The sequence below is a fragment of the Ictidomys tridecemlineatus genome, chromosome 3 (assembly GCF_052094955.1).
Source record: "Ictidomys tridecemlineatus isolate mIctTri1 chromosome 3, mIctTri1.hap1, whole genome shotgun sequence".
Taxonomy (NCBI): Eukaryota; Metazoa; Chordata; class Mammalia; order Rodentia; family Sciuridae; genus Ictidomys; species Ictidomys tridecemlineatus.
The window spans coordinates 73272871-73293966 of NC_135479.1; the positions used below are offsets into that span (position 1 = coordinate 73272871).

The 21096-nt window shown below is 40.3% G+C and overlaps 1 protein-coding gene across 5 annotated transcripts in view; it reads right to left on the minus strand.

Moving 5' to 3' along the window:
* The window catches only part of LOC144376241 (zinc finger protein 809-like), a 44953-nt gene that overhangs the window by 20797 nt on the left and 3060 nt on the right, over positions 1–21096 (minus strand). For 3 of the 5 annotated variants that reach the window (XM_078043138.1, XM_078043139.1, XM_078043141.1), the window contains exon 2: positions 13598–13741. The exons of the other annotated variants lie outside the window; for them this stretch is intronic. Coding sequence is in view for 1 of the 3 variants with exons in the window: in XM_078043141.1 (XP_077899267.1) it covers positions 13598–13612 (15 nt within the window). In the remaining 2 variants the exon portion in view is untranslated. The remainder of the gene's footprint in view (positions 1–13597; positions 13742–21096) is intronic. 5 annotated transcript variants of the gene reach the window in all.

The following is a 21096-nucleotide window of genomic DNA, read 5'->3' on the forward strand; positions in this document are numbered from 1 at the left end:
ATACAGGAATGCCTTTGATTTATGCGTGTTGATCTTATATCCTGCCACTTTGCTGAATTCATTTATTAGCTCTAATAGCTTCTTTGTAGACCCTTTTGGGTCTGCTAGGTATAGGATCATATCATCTGCAAATAGTGATAATTTAAGTTCTTCTTTTCCTATTTTTATGCCTTTAATTTCTTTTGTCTGTCTAATTGCTCTGGCCAGTGTTTCGAGGACTATGTTGAACAGAAGTGGTGAGAGAGGGCATCCCTGTCTTGTACCAGATCTTAGAGGGAATGCCTTCAATTTTTCTCCATTCAGAATGATGCTGGCCTGTGGCTTATCGTAGATTGCTTTTACAATGTTGAGGTATGTTCCAGTTATCCCTAATTTTTCTAGAGTTTTGAACATAAAGGGATGCTGTACTTTGTCGAATGCTTTTTCTGCATCTATCGAGATGATCATATGGTTCTTATTTTTAAGTCTGTTGATGTGGTGAATAACATTTATTGATTTCCGTATATTGAACCAGCCTTGCATCCCAGGGATGAATCCTACTTGATCATGATGTATAATTTTTTTGATATGTATTTGAATCCGATTCGCCAGAATTTTATTGAGGATTTTTGCGTCAAGGTTCATTAGAGATATTGGTCTGTAGTTTTCTTTCTTTGAAGTGTCTTTGTCTGGTTTCGGAATCAGGGTGATGTTGGCCTCGTAGAATGAATTTGGAAGTTCTCCCTCTTTTTCTATTTCCTGAAATAGCTTGAAAAGTATTGGTGTTAGTTCCTCTTTAAAGGTTTTGTAAAACTCTGCTGTATACCCATCCGGTCCTGGGCTTTTCTTAGTTGGTAATCTTTTGATGGTTTCTTCTATTTCCTCTATTGTTATTGGTCTGTTTAGGTTGTCTATATCCTCCTGACTCAATCTGGGCAGGTCATAAGACTTAAGGAATTTATCTATGCCTTCACTATCTTCTATTTTATTGGAGTATAAGGATTCAAAATAATTTCTGATTATCTTCTGTATTTCTGAAGTGTCTGTTGTGATATTACCTTTTTCATCCCGTATGTTAGTAATTTGAGTTCTCTCTCTTCTTCTCTTCGTTAACATGGCTAAGGGTCTGTCAATTTTATTTATTTTTTCAAAGAACCAACTTTTAGTCCTGTCAATTTTTTCAATTGTTTCTTTTGTTTCAATTTCATTTATTTCAGCTCTGATTTTAATTATTTCTTGCCTTCTACTTCTTTTGCTGTTGTTTTGCTCTTCTTTTTCTAGGATTTTGAGATGAAGTATGAGATCATTTATTTGTTGGTTTTTTCTTTTTTTGAGGAATGAACTCCAAGCAATGAATTTTCCTCTTAGAACTGCTTTCAATGTGTCCCATAGATTCCGATATGTTGTGTCTGTGTTTTCATTTAACTCTAGGAATTTTTTAATTTCCTCCTTGATGTCTTCTAAAACCCATTGATCATTCAGCAACCTATTGTTCATTCTCCAAGTGATGCTTGATTTTTCCTTCATTCTTTTATCGTTGATTTTCAGTTTTATTCCATTATGATCAGATAAGATGCATGGTATTATCTCTACCCCTTTATATTGTCTAAGAGTTGCCCTGTGACATAATATATGGTCTATTTTTGAGAAGGTTCCATGTGCTGCTGAGAAAAAAGTGTAACTACTTGATTTGGGGTGGTATAGTCTATATATGTCAATTAAGTCTAGGTTGTTAATTGTGTTATTGAGTTCTATAGTTTCTTTATTTAACTTTTGTTTGTAAGATCTGTCCAGTGGTGAGAGAGGTGTGTTGAAGTCTCCCATGATTATTGTATGGTGGTCTATTAGACTCTTGAACTTGAGGAGAGTTTGCTTGATAAACACAGCCGCACCATTATTTGGGGCATATATATTTATGATTGTTATGTCTTGTTGGTGTATGGTTCCCTTGAGCAGTATGAAGTGTCCTTCTTTATCCCTTTTGATTAACTTTGGTTTGAAATCTATTTTATTAGATATGAGTATGGACACTCCTGCTTGTTTCCGCATTCCATATGAGTGGTATGATTTTTCCCAACCTTTCACCTTCAGTCTATGAATATCTTTTTCTATCAGATGCGTCTCCTGTAGGCAGCATATTGTTGGGTCTTCTTTTGTGATCCATTCTACTAGCCTGTGTCTCTTAATTGGTGAATTTAAGCCATTAACATTTAGGGTTATTATTGAGATATAATTTGTTCTTCTAGCCATATTTGTTTATTGATGTTTCTAAACCTGATTTGTTATCCTCTTTGACTATTTTTCCCCCTTTACTGTCCTATCTCCCATTGTTGGTTTTCAGTGTTATTTTCCATTTCCTCTTCCTGTAATGTTTTGCCAAGGATTTTTTGAAGAGATGGTTTTCTAGCTGCGAATTCTTTTAACTTTTGTTTATCATGGAAGGTTTTAATTTCATCTTCTATCCTGAAGCTTAATTTCGCCGGATACACGATTCTTGGTTGGAACCCATTTTCTTTCAGTGTTTGAAATATGTTATTCCAGGATCTTCTAGCTTTCAGGGTCTGTGTTGAGAGATCAGCTGTTATCCTGATTGGTTTGCCCCTAAATGTAATCTGCTTTCTTTCTCTTGCAGCTTTTAAAATTCTCTCCTTATTCTGTATGTTGGACATCTTCATTATAATGTGTCTAGGTGTGGATCTCTTATGATTTTGCACATTCGGCGTCCTGTAGGCTTCTAGGATTTGTGATTCTGTCTCATTCTTCAAGTCTGGGAAGTTTTCTTGTATAATCTCACTGAATAGTCTGTTTATTCCTTTAGTTTGGAGCTCTGTGCCTTCCTGTATCCCAATGACTCTTAAATTTGGTCTTTTGATATTGTCCCATAATTCTTGGATGTTCTGCTCATGGTTTCTTAGCAGACTTGCTGAGCTGTCTATGTTCTTTTCCAGTTGAAATACTTTGTCTTCATTGTCTGATGTTCTCTCTTCTAAGTGATCTAATCTGCTGTTAGTATTCTCAATTGAGTTTTTAAGTTGGTTTAATGATTCCTGCATTTCCAGGATTTCAATTTGTTTGTTTTTTATTACCTCTATCTCCCTGTGAAATTGATCTTTTACTTCCTGGATTTGTTTGTCAATGTGATCTTTCATTGTCTGATTTTGCTGTCTCATGTCTTCCTTGAGACTCCAGATCATCTGAAGCATATATATCCTGTACTCTTTATCTGACATTCCGTCTGTTGCAGCTATTACCTCTTCTAAAGTTGAGTTGACCTGCATTGCTTGTGGACCTTTCTTTCCTTGTCTTTTCATACTGCTCGCGTTTCTTCCTGCTTGGTGCAACTGTTGTGTTTTTGAAATTTACCTCCTATTTATTTATATTGCTCTTGTATAGTTGGGAAGTCTCCCTTGCAGGGCGGGTAGTGGCTGTGCTCCTCCCCTAATTAGGGTGGTCTGTCTACCACACTAATTGGTCGCAGGTCTGCCCCCACTGCAGGCACTGGTGGCTGTTCTGCTCTGACCCCACTCCAATTGTGGTAACGTAACTACCACACCCTGGGGTCGTTGGTCCTGATCTGGATGTGGGTGGCGGCTCTGCTGTGCCCCCACTCCAATTGGTGTGACGTGTCTACCACGCTGGCAGACCTCTAGGCCGGTGGGTCGCAGTTCTGCACAGCCCCCACTCCCAATGGGGGTACCTGACTACCTCTCCAACGGGTCGCTGAGCCCCCTCCGGACCCGGGCGGCGACCCTGCTCCACCCCCACTCCAACCAGTGTGACGCGACTGCCTCAGTGTTACGTGTCCACCACGTTGGCAAGCTACCTGGCCTGTCTTGCCAGTGGGTCGCTGGTCCTATTCTAAGCGTGGGCTGCTTCTCTCTTCAGCACCAGCTGCATTTGGGGTTTCATGGTACCACGCCGGCGGGTCACTTGGCCTGCTCTGGGCGCAGGTGGAAGCTCCACTCTGCCCCCACAGCACCCAGCAGGACCCTGGCCGAGAAGCAGTCACTGCTGGTTCCCTAGCCTTGGGCCAAAGCAGCTTAGGTAGCAAGAACCCTGCCTTTCCGATCCAGATACACTCTCTCCGCTGGGAGCTGGCCCCAGCAAGCAACCCCCGGGGTTCCCCAGCCCCAGGCCAAAACTGTCTCGGGAGTCAGAACCCAGTCGCCCCAAGCTCAGCGCACGCTCCACTCGGAGCTCGCCTTCACAGGCAGTCTCCGCAGATTCCTCAGACCTGGGCCCGGTTAGCCCCGGGAACCCAAGTCCCGGGAACCCAAGTCCCGCTGCTCAGTGCCCGGCGCACGCCTTGCCAGGCACGAGCCTTCAAGAGTATTCTCCACAGGATCCCTAGTCCCGATCCTGAGCAAGAAATCTGTCTGTTAGACGAAGGCAAATACCAGCCTGAATTCACCTGTTCCGTAGCTGAATGAGCTGAGATCAACAGAACAATGGGATGATTACATCATCTCTCCAAGATGGAGGCCGCCGTCCTCCGTGGTCAGACCGGTGACTGGAACCGCCGCTTCTCTCCTCTGTCTCAAGCCGGAACTCCGCACCAAGCGCTGCCGATGTATCGCTGGCAGGAGCCCTCCGAATCCGTATCGCTGTTCTCCCTCTCCTCGCTGTTCTCCCGCTCCGGCTCCCTGCCGATCCCCAGCGCGCGCCGCAGACAACCCGCCGCGGAGCTATCAGGCTATGCGACCCTCCGTGCGGAGAAACGGAGCTCCCACTGCCGAACCTCGCACAATGGAAACCTGTCTATTAGATTCTGTAGCGCCTCAATTTCACTGGAAATTCCCAACAAGATATCCTTCAGCCGTTTCATATCTTCTTTCACTGGCTCAGTGATGCGGCGCACTGGGGTGATGCACTCCCTTCGCCGCCATCTTTCCTCTCCGGCACCTTTCTTTTTAATGACAACTTGCAGGATCCCTGAACAGAAAACCCGTTGGACCCAGTGACCACTGCTGGTCATAAAAAATTCTCATCAGTCTTGGTTGCCCCCAGCTATTGCATACTGCAATCTCAGGATCACACAGAGATGGTGGCCACGTTGGGAGTGCATGGGGCTCCCAGGTAGCTCGCACCCTCCTTCAGCTGCCCGTGTCCTGGCTCTCAACTTCCCACAATCTAATTGACTTCTTAATATTGACCTTTTCTTAATTCCCAGAAAACATATTTTAAATCTTCAGCTTTCATGGCATGTTTTTCTCCCTTCCTTGTTGTTCACGTTCCCTTGGGTTCCATCAGGTTTCCATTCTTCTTTCAGTCTGTTAGGTTCTCTCTGAGCCATTTTACCCATTCAGGTGGCTTCAGCTGTCCCTGAGGTTTTGCTGCTGTTAACGTCTTTATCTTTAACTTAACCCTCTCTTAGGTTCTCTGAGTAATTTCACCCTCAGGAAGCCTAGGATCCAAGGGCCAGTGTTTAGTCCTGAGAAGGTATCCCTATCCACTCCCTGGCTTACACAGCTACCTTCTTGATGTATCTTCACACAGTGGAGGTCACCAGTCCTATGAGGTTAGGGCCAGCACTGATGGCCTCATTAAGCCACAGTTACCTCCTAAAAGCCTCATCTCCAAAATAAGTAACATCAGGCTTTAGGAGTAGGCTTCATCATATAAATTCCTTGGGGACACACTTCATCCATTGCATTGTTATACCTTTCCTTGAAAAAAGTTTAAGTACCCTCTTGCAGTGAAATTCAAGCAGGCTTGTATTTCCTCACTTGCTTTTAGCTGATCAAAGGCATTTGGATGAGGTGAAATGTGATCTCAGAAGTTGTAGGAGCCACACACAGGTCTCTACTATCTCCCTCTTTCCTGAGGGCTAACAATGCTACAAAAAGAAACAATCCTCTCTCTGGTACTCTGAAGCAAAGAGCAACAAATACTTCTCTGACCCTCAAGCATAGGAACTATAAGTCAAAAAGAAATATTTGCTTCTAATTTACCTAGAAATATTAACACCATTACAAAACAAAACCAACACCATGAACAATGACAATGACCAAGACAAAGCTGGTGATCCATGCTTACTTAAAGCTAATTGAAGGGGCTAAAACAGTACCAAGTGGCTCACTACCTACCCACAGTGCTACTTAAGCAGCTGTCACTCATGAACTTACTTAGAATGACAGCAACTATGCAATATATTACTAAGTCATGTGTTTACCTACAGCTCAAGGAAAATAGGCTGAAAAGTAGAATGATAGCAGTATATTTCAGTTACTTTCATTATTTAGGAAAATACCATAATGCGGAATTCATGAAAGAAAAAGCCACAGAAAAGGCAGGAATAATAAAGAATAAGGAACTATTAGAAATGTGAGGACATGTAAGATTCCAAAACTCTGAAAGTTTTTTTCATTTCTTATTTTATTATATAAAAAACTTTTAAGGTTGTCTCTAATAGTTCTCACAGAAAAACATACACAAATGCCTTCAAATGTAACAAATCTCTTCATGATAAGTAAAAAATTATTTTATGACACTGTTAAGACCTATGAATAGATTAAATTTACCTCCAGAGGTAAAATGGAACAGATTTAGAATGAAGTCCTCCTATGAAAACTGAGGCTGAAAAAAACACATTAACGTTGGGAGAAAAACCCCACAAAGCCAAATCTCAAAAACAAACAAACACACACCCAGAAACAGGTGAAATTATAAAGACATAAATCTATCTATGCTTTCTAAGGGTAATAAAATCATAAAAACAGTCAACCTGGCATGGTGGAGCATGTATTTGGCCCCAGTTACTCTGAGGTATAGCTGAGGCAGGAGGATGCAAGTTCAAGGCCAGTCTAGGCAACTTACGAAAACCCTATTTCAAAATTTAAAAGGGTGGAGGAGGCAGCTCAGTGGTAAAGCACCCCAGGTTCAATCCCCAGTACCAAAAAACAAAACTACCACCAAACCAATCAAAATTTAAAAAAAATTTTTAGCTTTAGGTGGACACAATGTCTTTATTTCTATATGATGCTGAGGATCGAACCCAGTGCTTCACGCATGCCAGGTGAGCACGCCACCACTTGAGCCATATTCCCAGCCCCCCAAAAGGCTTTTTAATGATATGAACAGTAAGTATGTCTAAAGGGCACCTGAGCTGGGTGCAGAGGTGTACACCTATAATCCCAGTGACTTGGAGGCTGAGGCAAGAGGATCAGAAGTTCTAGACTATCCTTAGCAATTCAGTGAGAACCTGTCTCAAAATAAAAAATAAAAAGACCCGGGATATAGCTCAGTGTTAAAGTGCCCCTGGGTTCCAACCCCCTACCAACCAGTTAAAAAAAAACTAAAACCAAACCAAAAACTAAAAGGCACCCTACCTTTGAACATAACAGATTTAAAGGTACTCATCAAGAAGACCAAACTGGGTGACAGAAGAATTATAGAAGCAGAGAGAGCTATGAAGAAGAGTGTCTGGGAGTCCCTGGGTGCAGAATCCAGGCCTCATGAAGTAAGGTGTCCACTCTTGGTAGAGGGGACTGAACCCAGGGTTTCAAATTCCATGGAGATGTCTCTAGTGGTTCCCCCCTCCAGTTTATTGTTGTCCAGCCCACCCACAACCTTCGTATACTAGGTACAGAGTAGATTGCAACTTTTCTTTTTAGGTCACAAGTCCCTGGAACATGATAGCTCACATTTGGGTGACATGGCCTCAGTCAGAGATCCTGGACTTTCAGTGCAAAGTGCTGAACAGTTGGGACTGCAGGGGTGTCTGTGACAAAAAGAGGAAGTGAAAAACGTGTAAAGAGAGGAATTCCAGATGTTGTGATGCCAGCCCATATGTTTTTCATTGCTGTTTTTGAGAAAAGACCGTATATCCTTAATTTCATGATGAAAGAACTCTGGCAAGGAGAGAAACCTCACACTGGGCAGAGGAAATGTCAGTAGAAGTGAACTGTCACTTCTGATGAGCAGTAAAAGCTGGTGTTTAACTCATTGCTCCTTTCCTTCCAGTCACTATGGTCAGAATGCTCCAGAAACACCATCCTGTCGAGCTGTCATAGCCACAGAGATTTGATGCACACAGGAAATGTGTGATCCTTCCATAATTTGCGATTACCAAAACACAACCTAGGTCTCTGCCCCTAATATTCTAAAAACCCACAAAAAAGCAACAATTAGAGAGGACCATTCTAGTGTATGGATGACAACTCAAACTCACAGGGAATCCATGGGATGAACAGATAAGCACTTTAATAAGTGGTACTTTTATTTAGTAAGTGCATAAAAAAGTAAAAGAATTACATGATGAAATGACTCTGCTTTTTATCTTCAGTTAGGAAAGGATATTTTATCAGCATACAACTAAAAACTGAGAAACCTGAGTATAAATGTAAAAACATTTCTTCTTATGACAAAAGGAAAAACAAACAGCAAAGCCAAAAGAAAAACAAGCCACATCACATAAAACCTACCTTTCCCATAATTAGTATTATGTTCATAGTAAAAAACAGAGAAAGAGTGAGCATTTCAATGAAAAGTAAGGAGCCCAAACTGACATGGCACTCCCCACCCTCCACAGATATGAAGTTTTGAAAGTATGAAGACATGCTCAAATTCTGACAAAAATTGAAAACAGAAATTAAAAATACACTGCAATGCATTTTTTCACCTAAAAGAAATTAACAAAATTCCAACAGCTTAAAAAGGTCACAGTCTGTGAAGTAGGGAGAACATGACCAATCTCATGGTTCCACCTTCAGAGAGGGAGTTTTCTGTCTGTGTGCCTTGCACCCATGGATCCAACCACAGGAAACATTTTCCAAATGTGATGAAAATTGAGAATCTGTGAACCAAGAAGCCCTGTCTACAGGTCACAAACTATATAGTGAAGAACTGTTCCCAAAGAAATGTTCTGCCTTTGCCCAGATCCGGGGAATTTCTCTCTGTCCCTGAGTATCTTGGCTGGTTTGAATGTTTGTTCACCTTAAGCCTTTGGACACACAGACAGTCTAAGCATACAATGTGATCTGTGGGGACAGGCCTTGAGTCATGTGATATCAGCTTGAACTCTGAATGTACTGGAGACTAAGGTGTTAATGTGATTGAATCCTAAAAAGACTTTCAAATGGGCCTGGGTAAGATGGCCTTCTTGTTACTATCCCATCGCTGTTACAGGACACTGTTGTTTGGAGAAACAGCCAAAGACAACAGGCTTCCACTGACAGAAAATAATCTGAAGCTCATGCAAAAGGACTCTTGGAACTTGTTATATGTGCTGGTCTCTTGTCAATTTTAGTGGATCCTTTCATAACAATAAACCATAACTGTGAGCATTTGCTAAGTCCACTGATGGTAGTTTGGCAGAGTGTTATATACAGAATCCATACCCAGCATACTGACTATTCCAGTAAGAACCAAGTGCTGACCCTTCCATGCTGGAAGTGGTTCAATGTAAACATAAATTGTGTAAAGTATAGGAGGTGGGTGGGGCTTGGCTTAAGGAAATGGGTCCTTGGGGATGTACCCTTGGGGACTTTAACTTGCCCTGTCCTCTCTCACTGTCTCCCAGATGCCATGGGGTGAGCAGTTTGCTCTACCACACTTGTGTACCATAATGTACCACATCACCTCATGCTCAGAAATGAGGGAACCAGCTGAGCATGAAGTGAAACCTCTAACCCTAACCCTAACCCTTTATTTTTTCTTAGTCTTTCTGTTGGCTTTCTCAGGTATTCTGTCATAGTGACAAATAGATGACTAACACATGTTGCTTCCAAGTCCCTGATCATGCAACCAAACCACTAGCTAAAGCTAGTGATATATAGCAGGACACTAGCCTTATTTCATTGCAAGCAAAATGTACCACCAGGCACAGTGCCCAAAGCTCTGCCCTCTGCAAAACTTCCCTCTATCACTGTCCACAGGGATGTAAGAGAAAGGGTCTGTATTGCTAAAGCTTCTAACTTCAGGTGGTGCCTCCATAATGTGCAGACCCAAATGCACACACCAGGTATCTATAGATCATTTCTCCTAACAGCTGCAGAAAACACATTTTTTCTCAGCAGTGCACTGGAACATTTTCAAGGACCAATTACATCAAAGTCCACAAAACAAATCTCAGCACATTTTTTTAACACTAGAATTATACCAAGTAACCACAATGTAATAAAACTATAAAGAAATAATAAGAAAAACTTGAAATGCTATGCAAATACATGGAAATTATACAACTTACTTCAAAACAAACATTAGCTCAAGAAGAAATTTAAGTTTCTAGAAACAAATGAAAATGGAGATATAACATATAAAAATCTATGGGGTACAAGAAAAGCAGTACTGAGGGAAGTTTATAGCAATCAATGCCCACAGCAAAAAATGGAAAGACCTCAACTAAACAACTTATCATTGCATCTCAAGGAATTAGAAAGAAAAAAAAAAGAATACAAAAAACAAATTAAACAAAGACTTGTTCTTTGAGAAGATAAACAACATTGTCAATCCCATAGACTAAGGAAAAAAGAAATATGACACAAAAAAGATCAGAGGTAAAAAGGGACCATTACAACTGACAATGTAGAAACACAAAAGATCACCAGAGATTATTAAAAATAACTATACACTAAAAAATATGATGGCCTAGAAGAAACAGACAAAATCCTAGACATGTACATCTTACCAAGACTAAATCAGGAAAAAAACAAAACCTAAACAGACCAATAACAAGTAATGAGACTGAATCAGTGAAGCCTCTCATCAAAGAAGAGCTCAGGATCAGATGGCTTCACCACTGACTTTCAAGAACTAATATCACTTTCCTTACATTTTTCTCAAAATAAAACCAGGAGGAATTCTTCTAAGCATATTCTATAAGACTAGCATACCTGTAGAGAACACCAAAACTAGATGAGGACAAAACCATTGTCAGACTCGTTGACAATTTGTAATTTTTAGTAAAGCAGAGATGCTTAAGAAAGACACATGTACACATATGTATTTAGTAGAAAATGAGTACTGTCTTTACTTTTTTTTTATACAGCATTGTTAATTAAAACAAGGGGAAAGAAAAAACATCCTTTTTTCAGCTTAATCCTTATAAGCATGGATAAACATTTTTAGGAAAACTTTGTTTATGACCATAGTGTTCCATATTTTTTATCAATTAATTTGTGATTAGTTATTTCTAGGCAAACACACACATATATATAAATTTTACACTTGGCATAACATTTTTTTTCTATCTTAAGACAGCAACAAAGACACAGTTCAAAGAGTTCATACTTTCTCACAGAACTCCTTGTTTTGCTAAGCACAGCAAAACTTAACTGTGTGTGTGAGCTCACAAACCATAAAAACTACAAACCAATATCCTTAATAAACAAAATCCTTCACAAAATACTAGCAACCACAACCCAAAAGCCCATTAAAAGATGACTCACCAGCTGAGATAGCTCAGTTGGTAAAGTGCCTGCCTAGAATGCACAAAGACCTGGGTTCAAACCCCAGCACCACAAAATAAACAAACAAAAGATGACTCACCAATATCAAGTGAAATTACACTCAGGAATTCAGTATGGTCCAATATATGCAAATCAATGAGTATGATATATAACATCAACAGAATGAAAGACAAACCATATGATCATCAACAGATGTAGACAAGGCATTTAATATAAAGCAAGATTCTTTCCATGATAAAAGCTGAAAAAATTAGCTGAATGTGGAGACACATTACCTCAAATCCTATTTGCTCAGAAGCCTGGGCAGAAGATTGCCAAATTCAAAGTCAGTCTGAGAATTTAGGGAGACCCTGTCTCAAAATAAAATTTTTAAAAATGGCTGGATTGTAGCTCAGTGATAGAAAGCTTTTCCAGAATGTCTGAGATCCTGGGTTTAATCCCTAAAACCAGAAAAACAATAATGATATAAAAACAAAAGGAAGGTATTATTAAGAACTGCTCCCTGTTTATTCTCTGTGTATCTTTCTCTCGACTCCATACTCCTAGGCCTCACCACACCTGCTTGCTATTAGCACAGCCCAGGAGAGTCCAACCTCATCTCTAAGCAAACACACCTATTCATGTCTTCGTAACAGTGACATTTCCAGTGTAAAAAAGGCTACTACTATGTCTGTTTAGACTAATATCTCCTATTTAGGCCTAATTTAGTGCACTACAGGCACTAAGATAAAAATTTAACAAGAAACAACAACAGTTGGATTTGACAACTGATGACTCCAAGACCAGAGAGGGGTGGGAGGAACCAGGGCAAAGTTTCCTTTGATGTTTCAGGTGTAGCTGATGGAAATACCATATAGAAGGGAAGAATGGAGGATGTGGTTTCACTTAAGATTCATAGAGCCTGAGGGGCCCTCAAGTAAGTGAACCATTGCTTTAAAGGCTGGGGAAGAGGTCCACGCAACAGAGAAATATGTAGGAGTCTCAAACCAGTGTGCAAAATATGAGTCCAGGGGTCCATTTTTAGAATACAGTATTTAGCCTTAAATGTAAAGTGGTATAAGAAAGGCAACTTGTAGCCTATCTATCTAACTACCTAGAGCTTCCCAATCTGTATCTAATCATAGCTATTTTAACTTAGCCCTTCTCTTTACCTTCCCCAATTTTAAAATTAACCACAATTGCATAGATCATGACCCCAAGCTCCTCCTGCCAGAGCAAGGGGCAGTACTGCATTAGGGATAAAAACAGGTGGACTGCCCACCAAGTTGTGCTTGCTTATTGGACTTTGTTCAGTAGCACACACTTCTGCAGAAGTAAAGTTTGCCTTGCCCAGCTACTTCTGAGTATGTGTCTGATTCCTTGAGGTACCCTGGTACTTCTAATACCACAGGGCTCAATAAGACAAGAATGGCAGAGTAGGTGAATGAGGAACAGGACAAAACACCTCGATAATCTTTGTTAATGAGAAAAAAATAGAATTCAGGGTAAAGAAGAAAAAAGCACGAGTAAGGTCATGAAAGAAGACTTGAATAAGGCAGATACAAGAACAGCTTTGGAGTTGACTACCATTTAAGTTCCTGGTGAACTTTTGAAAAACTGAACTAAGACTAAGGAAGGGTAGGTTAGAGTGCAAATGAGCACTAGACACATTTATCAGAAAAGACAACTTTGGACACTCTGCATTATGATTTACATACACAGACAATGTAGCAACATACTGGCAGTTATTTAAAATCCTGTACCAGACTCTGTCCTCCACACATTCCAGGTCTTCAAAAGCTATGTGGGACTACATGGTTTTAGCAACTCCAGAAAACTGTTTTAATTGATTTGTTTCAGCACTAGATTCTCTAACACTAGATTCTCTAATACAGCAGAATGCTGTGACTCTGCAGTCTGGCAGTGAAGCACTGTCCACAACATCTATGCAAGCCTCTGTTTTAGATTACATATGCCAGGAGAACTTAGCATGTTCTCCTCTTAGTGTCAATTCCAGCCATATAAAATAGGTCTTTTGGCCATGGTATCAGAAAGATCAGAAACCAAGTTGCATGAAGTTCAGATGGCTCCAAGGTTTTATAATCTGGCTCTATCAACATATCAACTTTTATCTTCTTTGTGATGTTAAATTTATTTGATTCTAATCCCATTTGAATTAAGGAGTAAAAGCTCCTAAAATACACTAAAACAAGCTGAGGAATATAACTTACCACAGTGGTATTCATTTTCTTTGTTCCTGGAGACAGATAGGAGACTATGGAATTACAGTTGGAAGACAAGGTGAATGGAAGGAATCATGAGAGTTGGTGTGCCTTGTTCCTAGGTTCTGTTGTACAAAGATCTCTACACAGTAGCTGGTGGAAAAGGAAAAAACAAGCTAAAACCAATAACAAGAAAGCCTCCTTTTATGAATGTAGTTCCTTATATGTGAGAATTATTGAAAATATCTTGTTAAAGGAACACTAGCGATTCTATTATTGGTGGAGATTAAACATACAATTTATCCTTAGGTTAATGAAAATACTCATTTGCCATTGATTTAGTAATAGTGTTAACATAAAGAAATAATGTAAAATTTTAAGGATGATTGTTTAATGAAACTAAAGAAAGAAACACTATGTAACCACTAAAATTTAAGTTACACAACAAAACTTAGGCAGTGTTAACTGTTTTCCCAATAATACAGATGGATAATGTAGCACTCTGTATTAGTGTTTCTGCTAGAACATCTCTTGATTTTACATATTTAAATTTCATAGAAAGCATGCATCTTACAACCTATTGTCTTTTCCAAAAGACAGCATGGGAATACTGTGCATCTGCTATAGTACACGTTTGAGTACCACGCCCTAGGGTGTGTCTCCCTGCATCTTCATCTCCATATTAACCCTAACCCTTCCACAATGACTGAGCTTCGCCATTTCAGTTGCTCTGGCCAATGGGACAATAATAAATGTGATAAAAATTCTTTTTGCAAAAGAATTTGCCTTCTTAGAAACCTGCCTGACATTTTGTGAAGGTGCCTGGAGCTAAACTGCTGGATACATATGGCCAGCACAAACCAGCAGACAAGAGTAAAGCCATCTTCAAGGAGCCAGTCGTTTAAGGGACAAGATGACTAATGCTTCATTAGGGATCCCAGTCAACACCAGCAAAGGCATTGCCCAGATGCATCCAGCACAAAATGCTGATGCACAGAATCATGAACAAATGACACACTTCCTTTTTTTTAAGCCCAGAAAAATTTTGGTGATACATTATGTAACGAACAGATACCTGTGATCTTATAGTATTCAATGTTTTTAACATACTGGTAGAGCAGTGAGAAATAATTTAATGATATGCCAAAAAAAATCAAAAGAACTTCACAATCACACATGAGTGATTTCATAAGCACAATAAATATTAACCAGAGAAACCTTGCAAGACTTAGGCACTGAGGCCATGGGAATCAAACAGAGAAACTGGCAATCATGTCTACATTTTTATATTGTGATCTTATCACTTATGTGTTGCTAGTGTACTGTTTTAAGAAACTAGAAGTAAAAGCAATTGTGCTTAATTTTGCATTTTAAATAATGAAAAAAATAGGCCCCTATTGGCTGTAGCACTCATGAATTTCAAGAACAGATTATAGACATTAAGTTAAAAATAATCTGTATTATCTCCTTGGGTTCATACAATTCACAGAAAACCACTGGGATTAAAAGGATAAGCATGTTCAAAGCAAAAATCTTCTAAAATAAAATTTGTTTTAAATTGACTGCTGAAACTGACCTCAAAAACAACAGATTTTACTTCATCGTGGCAAAATAGGTAACACTAGTCAAAAAGCCAAGATGCTCGACACCTACAAAACATAAGACCTGGTACTGTTCACTTACTACCACAAATCCAACTTTCTCTACCTTTCTCATCAGCCAGCAAGATGCTGGCAAACTTCCTGAATTACTAGGAAGAACCACCAGGATATAGGGAACACCATTAAGTCTAGAGAACAATGTGGTGAAGATGAGGTTTGGGAACTTAATTCTGTACATAAAGAGGACAGAGTAAAGTTATAGAGGGGTTATGGAGCAATGTAGATAGGATTTGCCAAACAGGACAGGCTGTCCCTCCACCCCAGGCATACCCTCACTGGCCCAAGAATAAGCACTATTTGCTAGGCCCTTCCCTAATGGTCACAGCCCACCTTAAATTGCTCTTCTGAAAGTTATCCAGAACTTCCAAATAGCATCCTGTCTCTGATAGCCTCTGGATGAGGTAGTATTGCTCAAATCTTATTCACACTAGGTGGTAGTATCAATAATTATTTGGTCCACATCAAAGCAGGACCTTCTCTTTTCTTAATCTCCTTTGCCTGGGCTTCTAGAGAGAGGATTCAAGTTGCAAGGATATTCTTTAGGGTGGAATTTCCTACTTCATACTACATAAGGACTACTTTGTTCCAAAGAAAAACAGCGCCATCATCCAGTACCCCAATATGCCTTGTAGAACTCCCTGTCCCTGGAAACGAGGTCCTCTATGAACTCCCTAAACTCACATCAGGAGTGCTAGGCAGGCTATGAAATGTGGGATTAGATTCAAAATTTTCTTGCCAGAGACATTAATAAATCACATGATGGGCTGGGATATAGTTCAGTGATAGAGTGTTTGCCTGGCATATACAAGGCCCTGGGTTTGATCCCTAGTACAAAAACAACAACAAAACTCCCACAAATACTAACTTTGCTTAGGACACTTCACAACTGCTTCTCTGGGAATTCAGTGGCATTCACTAGTAATAAAAATACACTCATCTTACATATGGGTGAACTGAGTGTCAGTCAGGTTATGAGAAGACCCTGCAGTGATAGAGCTAGAATGTGAACTCACACTGCACACCTTTCAGGCTCAAAACCCCATCATCATCCTCATCTTGGACTCAACCACACTATTCCAGAGCTTCTGAGCCAGACTTTGTATGTCTGGAAGCAAGCTCCCAGAACTGTTTTCTGGCAAATCACTAATTTGAAACATGTGCAGCTGCAACTTTATCATCCCCAGACCTGAAGATCCCACACCAATGTTACCCTTCCTGACAGCTATCTGAAACCCTAGGGTTCCTCGAAGCCCCTGGCTTGTCTTCCAACTTTCACCTATCTTCAGGGACACAGAATTCAATTTGGTCTGCAGAGAATCCTAGGGAGAGCCACACAGTAAAAAATTTCTGTGCAGAAGATGGTAGACTGAATGGAGTTGCACATACACAGAAGGAACCTGGAAGAGTCCTCCTCCCTCCTGGACCTCTCCCAGAGATATCACCGTATTTCCTACAAAACTCTGAGCTCTTCCATTAGAAACAGGAAGTTTTGTTATCTTCCCAATAGAGTGTCCTGTTAGTAGGAAACCAGGTCCTAATAAACCAAGAAGGGTCAATTATTCATGTAACAGCCAGGTGGAATTATTATTCCTTATTAAATCTGGTTTAACACCCTGGGATGTTGCAATAGTAATAAGGAAATCTGGATGTTGAGACACTTAATGACATTAAAAACCAGCTTTGTTTTAGTACTCATATTAGTATCACTACCACAGAACCCATGTTTACTTTTTACAGATGCATGCCAAAACATGAAAAAATGTTAGATTTGCTAACAAACAAAAAAATGGCAAATCTCTACCAAACCCACTAATTTGAGTTTTCCTTGGATTATAATACAGTTAGAGAAACTGCTCTTGTGAAAATAATGGAATAAATGGCAGGGTAATATGGCTGTGTTCCACAGTCCACATGCATGTTTAAACTTCCAGTGTCTACATTATTTACCCTAACTATTCCTTCTGTGGCTTCTGCTACAAACTAGACAAGGACATGGGGTTTCTCAGAGTTTCACTGACAATGAAGTTTCTCCTCAAGCAGGGAAATGCCCAGCTTGAGCAGTCGGAGGTGATGTGTGCATTGAGTGGTATTTAGTGAAACGGGAATGAGGTTTGTGGGAGGGGTGTGAGAGGCTTGACTCTTGCATAAGAGCCTGGCTGGCTCTTTTCCTATATATGCATTGCATTGTTCACATGCTTCTATCTCCCTTGATTAAAATGACCCCAACTCTTCCATATATCTAGGGAACCCAGCCTGGATCCTCTCAAAGGCTTCTGTCCTCATACTTTGAAATTTTTATCTCCCTTCCTCAGAGCTGTGGATCCTGGATCTCTCTTTTAAGTATCTACGGGTATGGTACTGGGGATCTGTTAAAGAGGTAAATGGCATTTGGTGAGGGGAGTTGGCAGCACCTCTGGGATATGGGATGTTGTTCCTTCACTTAGTGGGCCTGGTTCTTCTATTGACAGAATTGGAGATGGCAATACACTTATGTGTGCAGACCTCACCCTGAGCCAGTTTGTAATAACAGAAAGGATAATAATACAACCCCTCTCATCCCTCTACAAGAAGTCCTCAGAGGCAAGACATGGTAGCTCAGGGAGGATACCAGGTGTTCTCAGCACAAGCCACAGGTTCTATTATTCAAGGTTCAAGTTCTCACATCTTTTAAAAAAATTATTCCTAAGTATTTTCTTTTTGATATCATTATAACTGGAATTATTTCCCAAACTAAGTTTTTGGGTTGTTCTTTATTTGTGTACATAAACAACTGATATCATACATTGATTATGTGTCTTGTTACTTTGTTAAACTTGTTACCTGCACATATGTGATCCTAGTACTCTTCTTCCAGTCTATATATAATCTTAGAATTATTTTCCTCTTGTCCTGGCTACTACTCCAGTACAATTAAGAACAGATATGTGAGAGCATGTGTTTATCTTTTGTAATCTTAGAAAACAAATATAAAGGGGGCTGGGGTTGTGGCTCAGTGGCAAAGCGCTTGCCTAGCAGGTGTGAAGCACTGAGTTTGATTCTCAGCACCACATAAAAATAAAGTTACATCCATCTACAACTTAAAAAAAAGACTTGCTGGATCTTTGGCTTGAATTCTAATTAATTTCTTTTTTTTAAAGAGAGAGAGAAAAATTTTAATATTTATTTTTTAATTTTCAGCAGACACAACATCTTTGTTTTTGTATGTGGTGCTGAGGATCGAACCCGGGCCACACGCATGCCAGGCGAGCGCGCTGCCACTTGAGCCAAATCCCCAGCCCCTAATTCTAATTAATTTCAATTTAAAAAAATATAAAGATTTCATCATAAAATGTAATACTGATTATGGAATTTTATGAGGTCATTTTCAGCTTAAGTAGTTACCTTTTCTTCCCACATTGTTGAATCATCATGATAGGTTTTGAATTTTGTCATCCTGTTGTCTCCCTCTACTGAGGTGATATGTTAAAAATTGTACTGATAGACTATTATATTAAATGATTTTTGGATACTAATCCATCATATATTCCAGGGATGAACAAACTAGGTGAAAGAATATATTTATCATCATATGTTGATGGGTTCTGTTCACTTATGTTTTTTAAGTATTTTCATCTCTCTCTATATTTTTTCTCCTTCTCTTCTGATCCCCCCTCCCTTTTATTCTACAGATTGTACCTAGAGGAGCTCTACCACAGAGCTACATTCTCAGCTCTCCTTACACACACTTCTACCTTAGGTCTCTTTGGAGGAAAAATGAAAGTAAGACACCAAGAGAACTAAGCAAATCACAACATCCCTTACTTTAACCAATTCCAAGATACTGGTGGGAACCTCAGCCCAACACTAGCCCCTATAAGCCAGAAATAGGGAGGACAGGACTCCAAGCTGACACATTCACCTGACACATGAGATGACAGAACAACCAGGCAGCAAACTGTGCAATTATCAAGAGAAGACAGGAGCTATAAAGATCACCCCATCCCCCAAAACAAATTCCAAGAGTAAGTATGAAATTTCTGATAGTAATAGCCTTCCCCATATGTAAACCAGAATTGTTTAACTGAAGATAATAATGCATGCCTATTAGCTTTAGAAGAAAAGATCTGTTTAGGCAACAGTTATCAGAAGTACTTTAAAACAAAGAGAATATCTCCACATGCAGCCACAAAGTACACCAGGTACCTTACATTCCAAGGTTGCTGCTAAGGAGGAAAGAATCACAGTAGGTGACTTCTACAATCAGACTGAATTGGTCACCTTGTCAAGCTGTTGCTGACAGAATAGTTTTCCAGATTCGCACAGTTTTGACCGCTACCACTTGATTTTGGCTACATTGGCATGATGCAAATGGTCACACAGATTTAAGATGCAAGGAAGCTGAGTTTCCTTCTGCTGTTGAGAGAAACCATCACAAACACAACAGTTAAAGTAACAGAAACTTACACTCTCATTGGGGTGGCTGATGTGCATCTGGATGAGTGATGCTGCACTAAACCAGTGTTAACATGACCACACTCTTTCCAGAGGCTGTAGAGAGATTGGTCTAGCTTAGGGTGACCTGTGTTTGCTTTCTCTAAGTTTTGAGGGAGCCCTCAAGTGTGAAGACAGGCGAGCTTTTTCAAACCCACATACATGGCAGAGCCTCCAGAGAACCTGTCCTCATCCAGTGCTTGCCAGAACTAGGAAAAGGCGGCTCCATGCACAGGAGAATGATGGAAGGGAGGGGACCTTGGGAGTGCAGAATAGAGTAGGTGGTGGAAGACCCAAAAGAGTGAGACATGGGAAGAAGACAGCCACTTACACTGCCTCTGACATCCTGCACAGGGAAAATTTAAGAGATCCCAAACCAGATGAGCTCATTGGACACAGGCAAACCCAGACAAGAGAGCAGAGGACGGAACCATGTCGGGACTGAGGGCCATACTTGTGTTTCTTACCAGACCCTGGAGCCTTTCCCAGCTCCACTAAGCCTGAGATCATCCCAGTTGTTACCCCTGCTATCCTTTGCATACCCATGTTCTTCCCCATACAACCCATGTGGAACACCATATTTACTTCAAACCCCAGGGTATATACATGTCAGTTAACTCTGTGCGTATATTATTCCCTCCTAAACCTTCTCTCAAAAACTCTGTACTGTGAGTTTTTGTGGTCATCTCTGTGAAACAAACACTTTCGTCATGTCACATCAGCATGTCTCCATGCTCTCTTCCATGTGCTCTGCAAAGCTAAGGCAATTGTAAGACCTACTCAATTTGATCCATTAAAAAATAATGTCCTCTTAGTGGCTTCAGAGGACTGACTCCTCAGGTAGAGCAACTTGGGGTATATGGTGCTTCCCTGAGTGACAGAGGAACCTATGCTGGTAGTGGTGTTGATAGGGAACAGACAAACATGAGCAGTGGGAACAGGAAGTTAAGGGCTTAATTCTATAAACTGGGCCCACTGTGCTGATGCCCATATGCTTTCTTTCCTATGAAGCAATTTACTATAGCCCTGCCTGGCTCAAGTTGAGAGTATTATTACCTTCCTCAGCAAACTACCTTTTATATGCAGGCCCCCAAATGCTGAAAATAACAAAAGTTAGCTTGAAGGGGGAGGCTTTTGTGACCTACACACAGATCAGATCCCAGAACTCAGGAAGCTAAGAATAATTGCCCTTAACCATAAAATCTGTAAGAAAAGGTTCCGATCAGAACTGGTCAACATAGGACAAAGTGACCCAGAATTGTCATGGCAGTGTGGACTTGAAACTCTGCTGTCATCTTGCTTAGTCAAAAGTCAAGAGGTAAACCTGAGTGGGTAGGATTCTCTGGAAACTTCCCAGAACCCCCAATAAAACTGGAG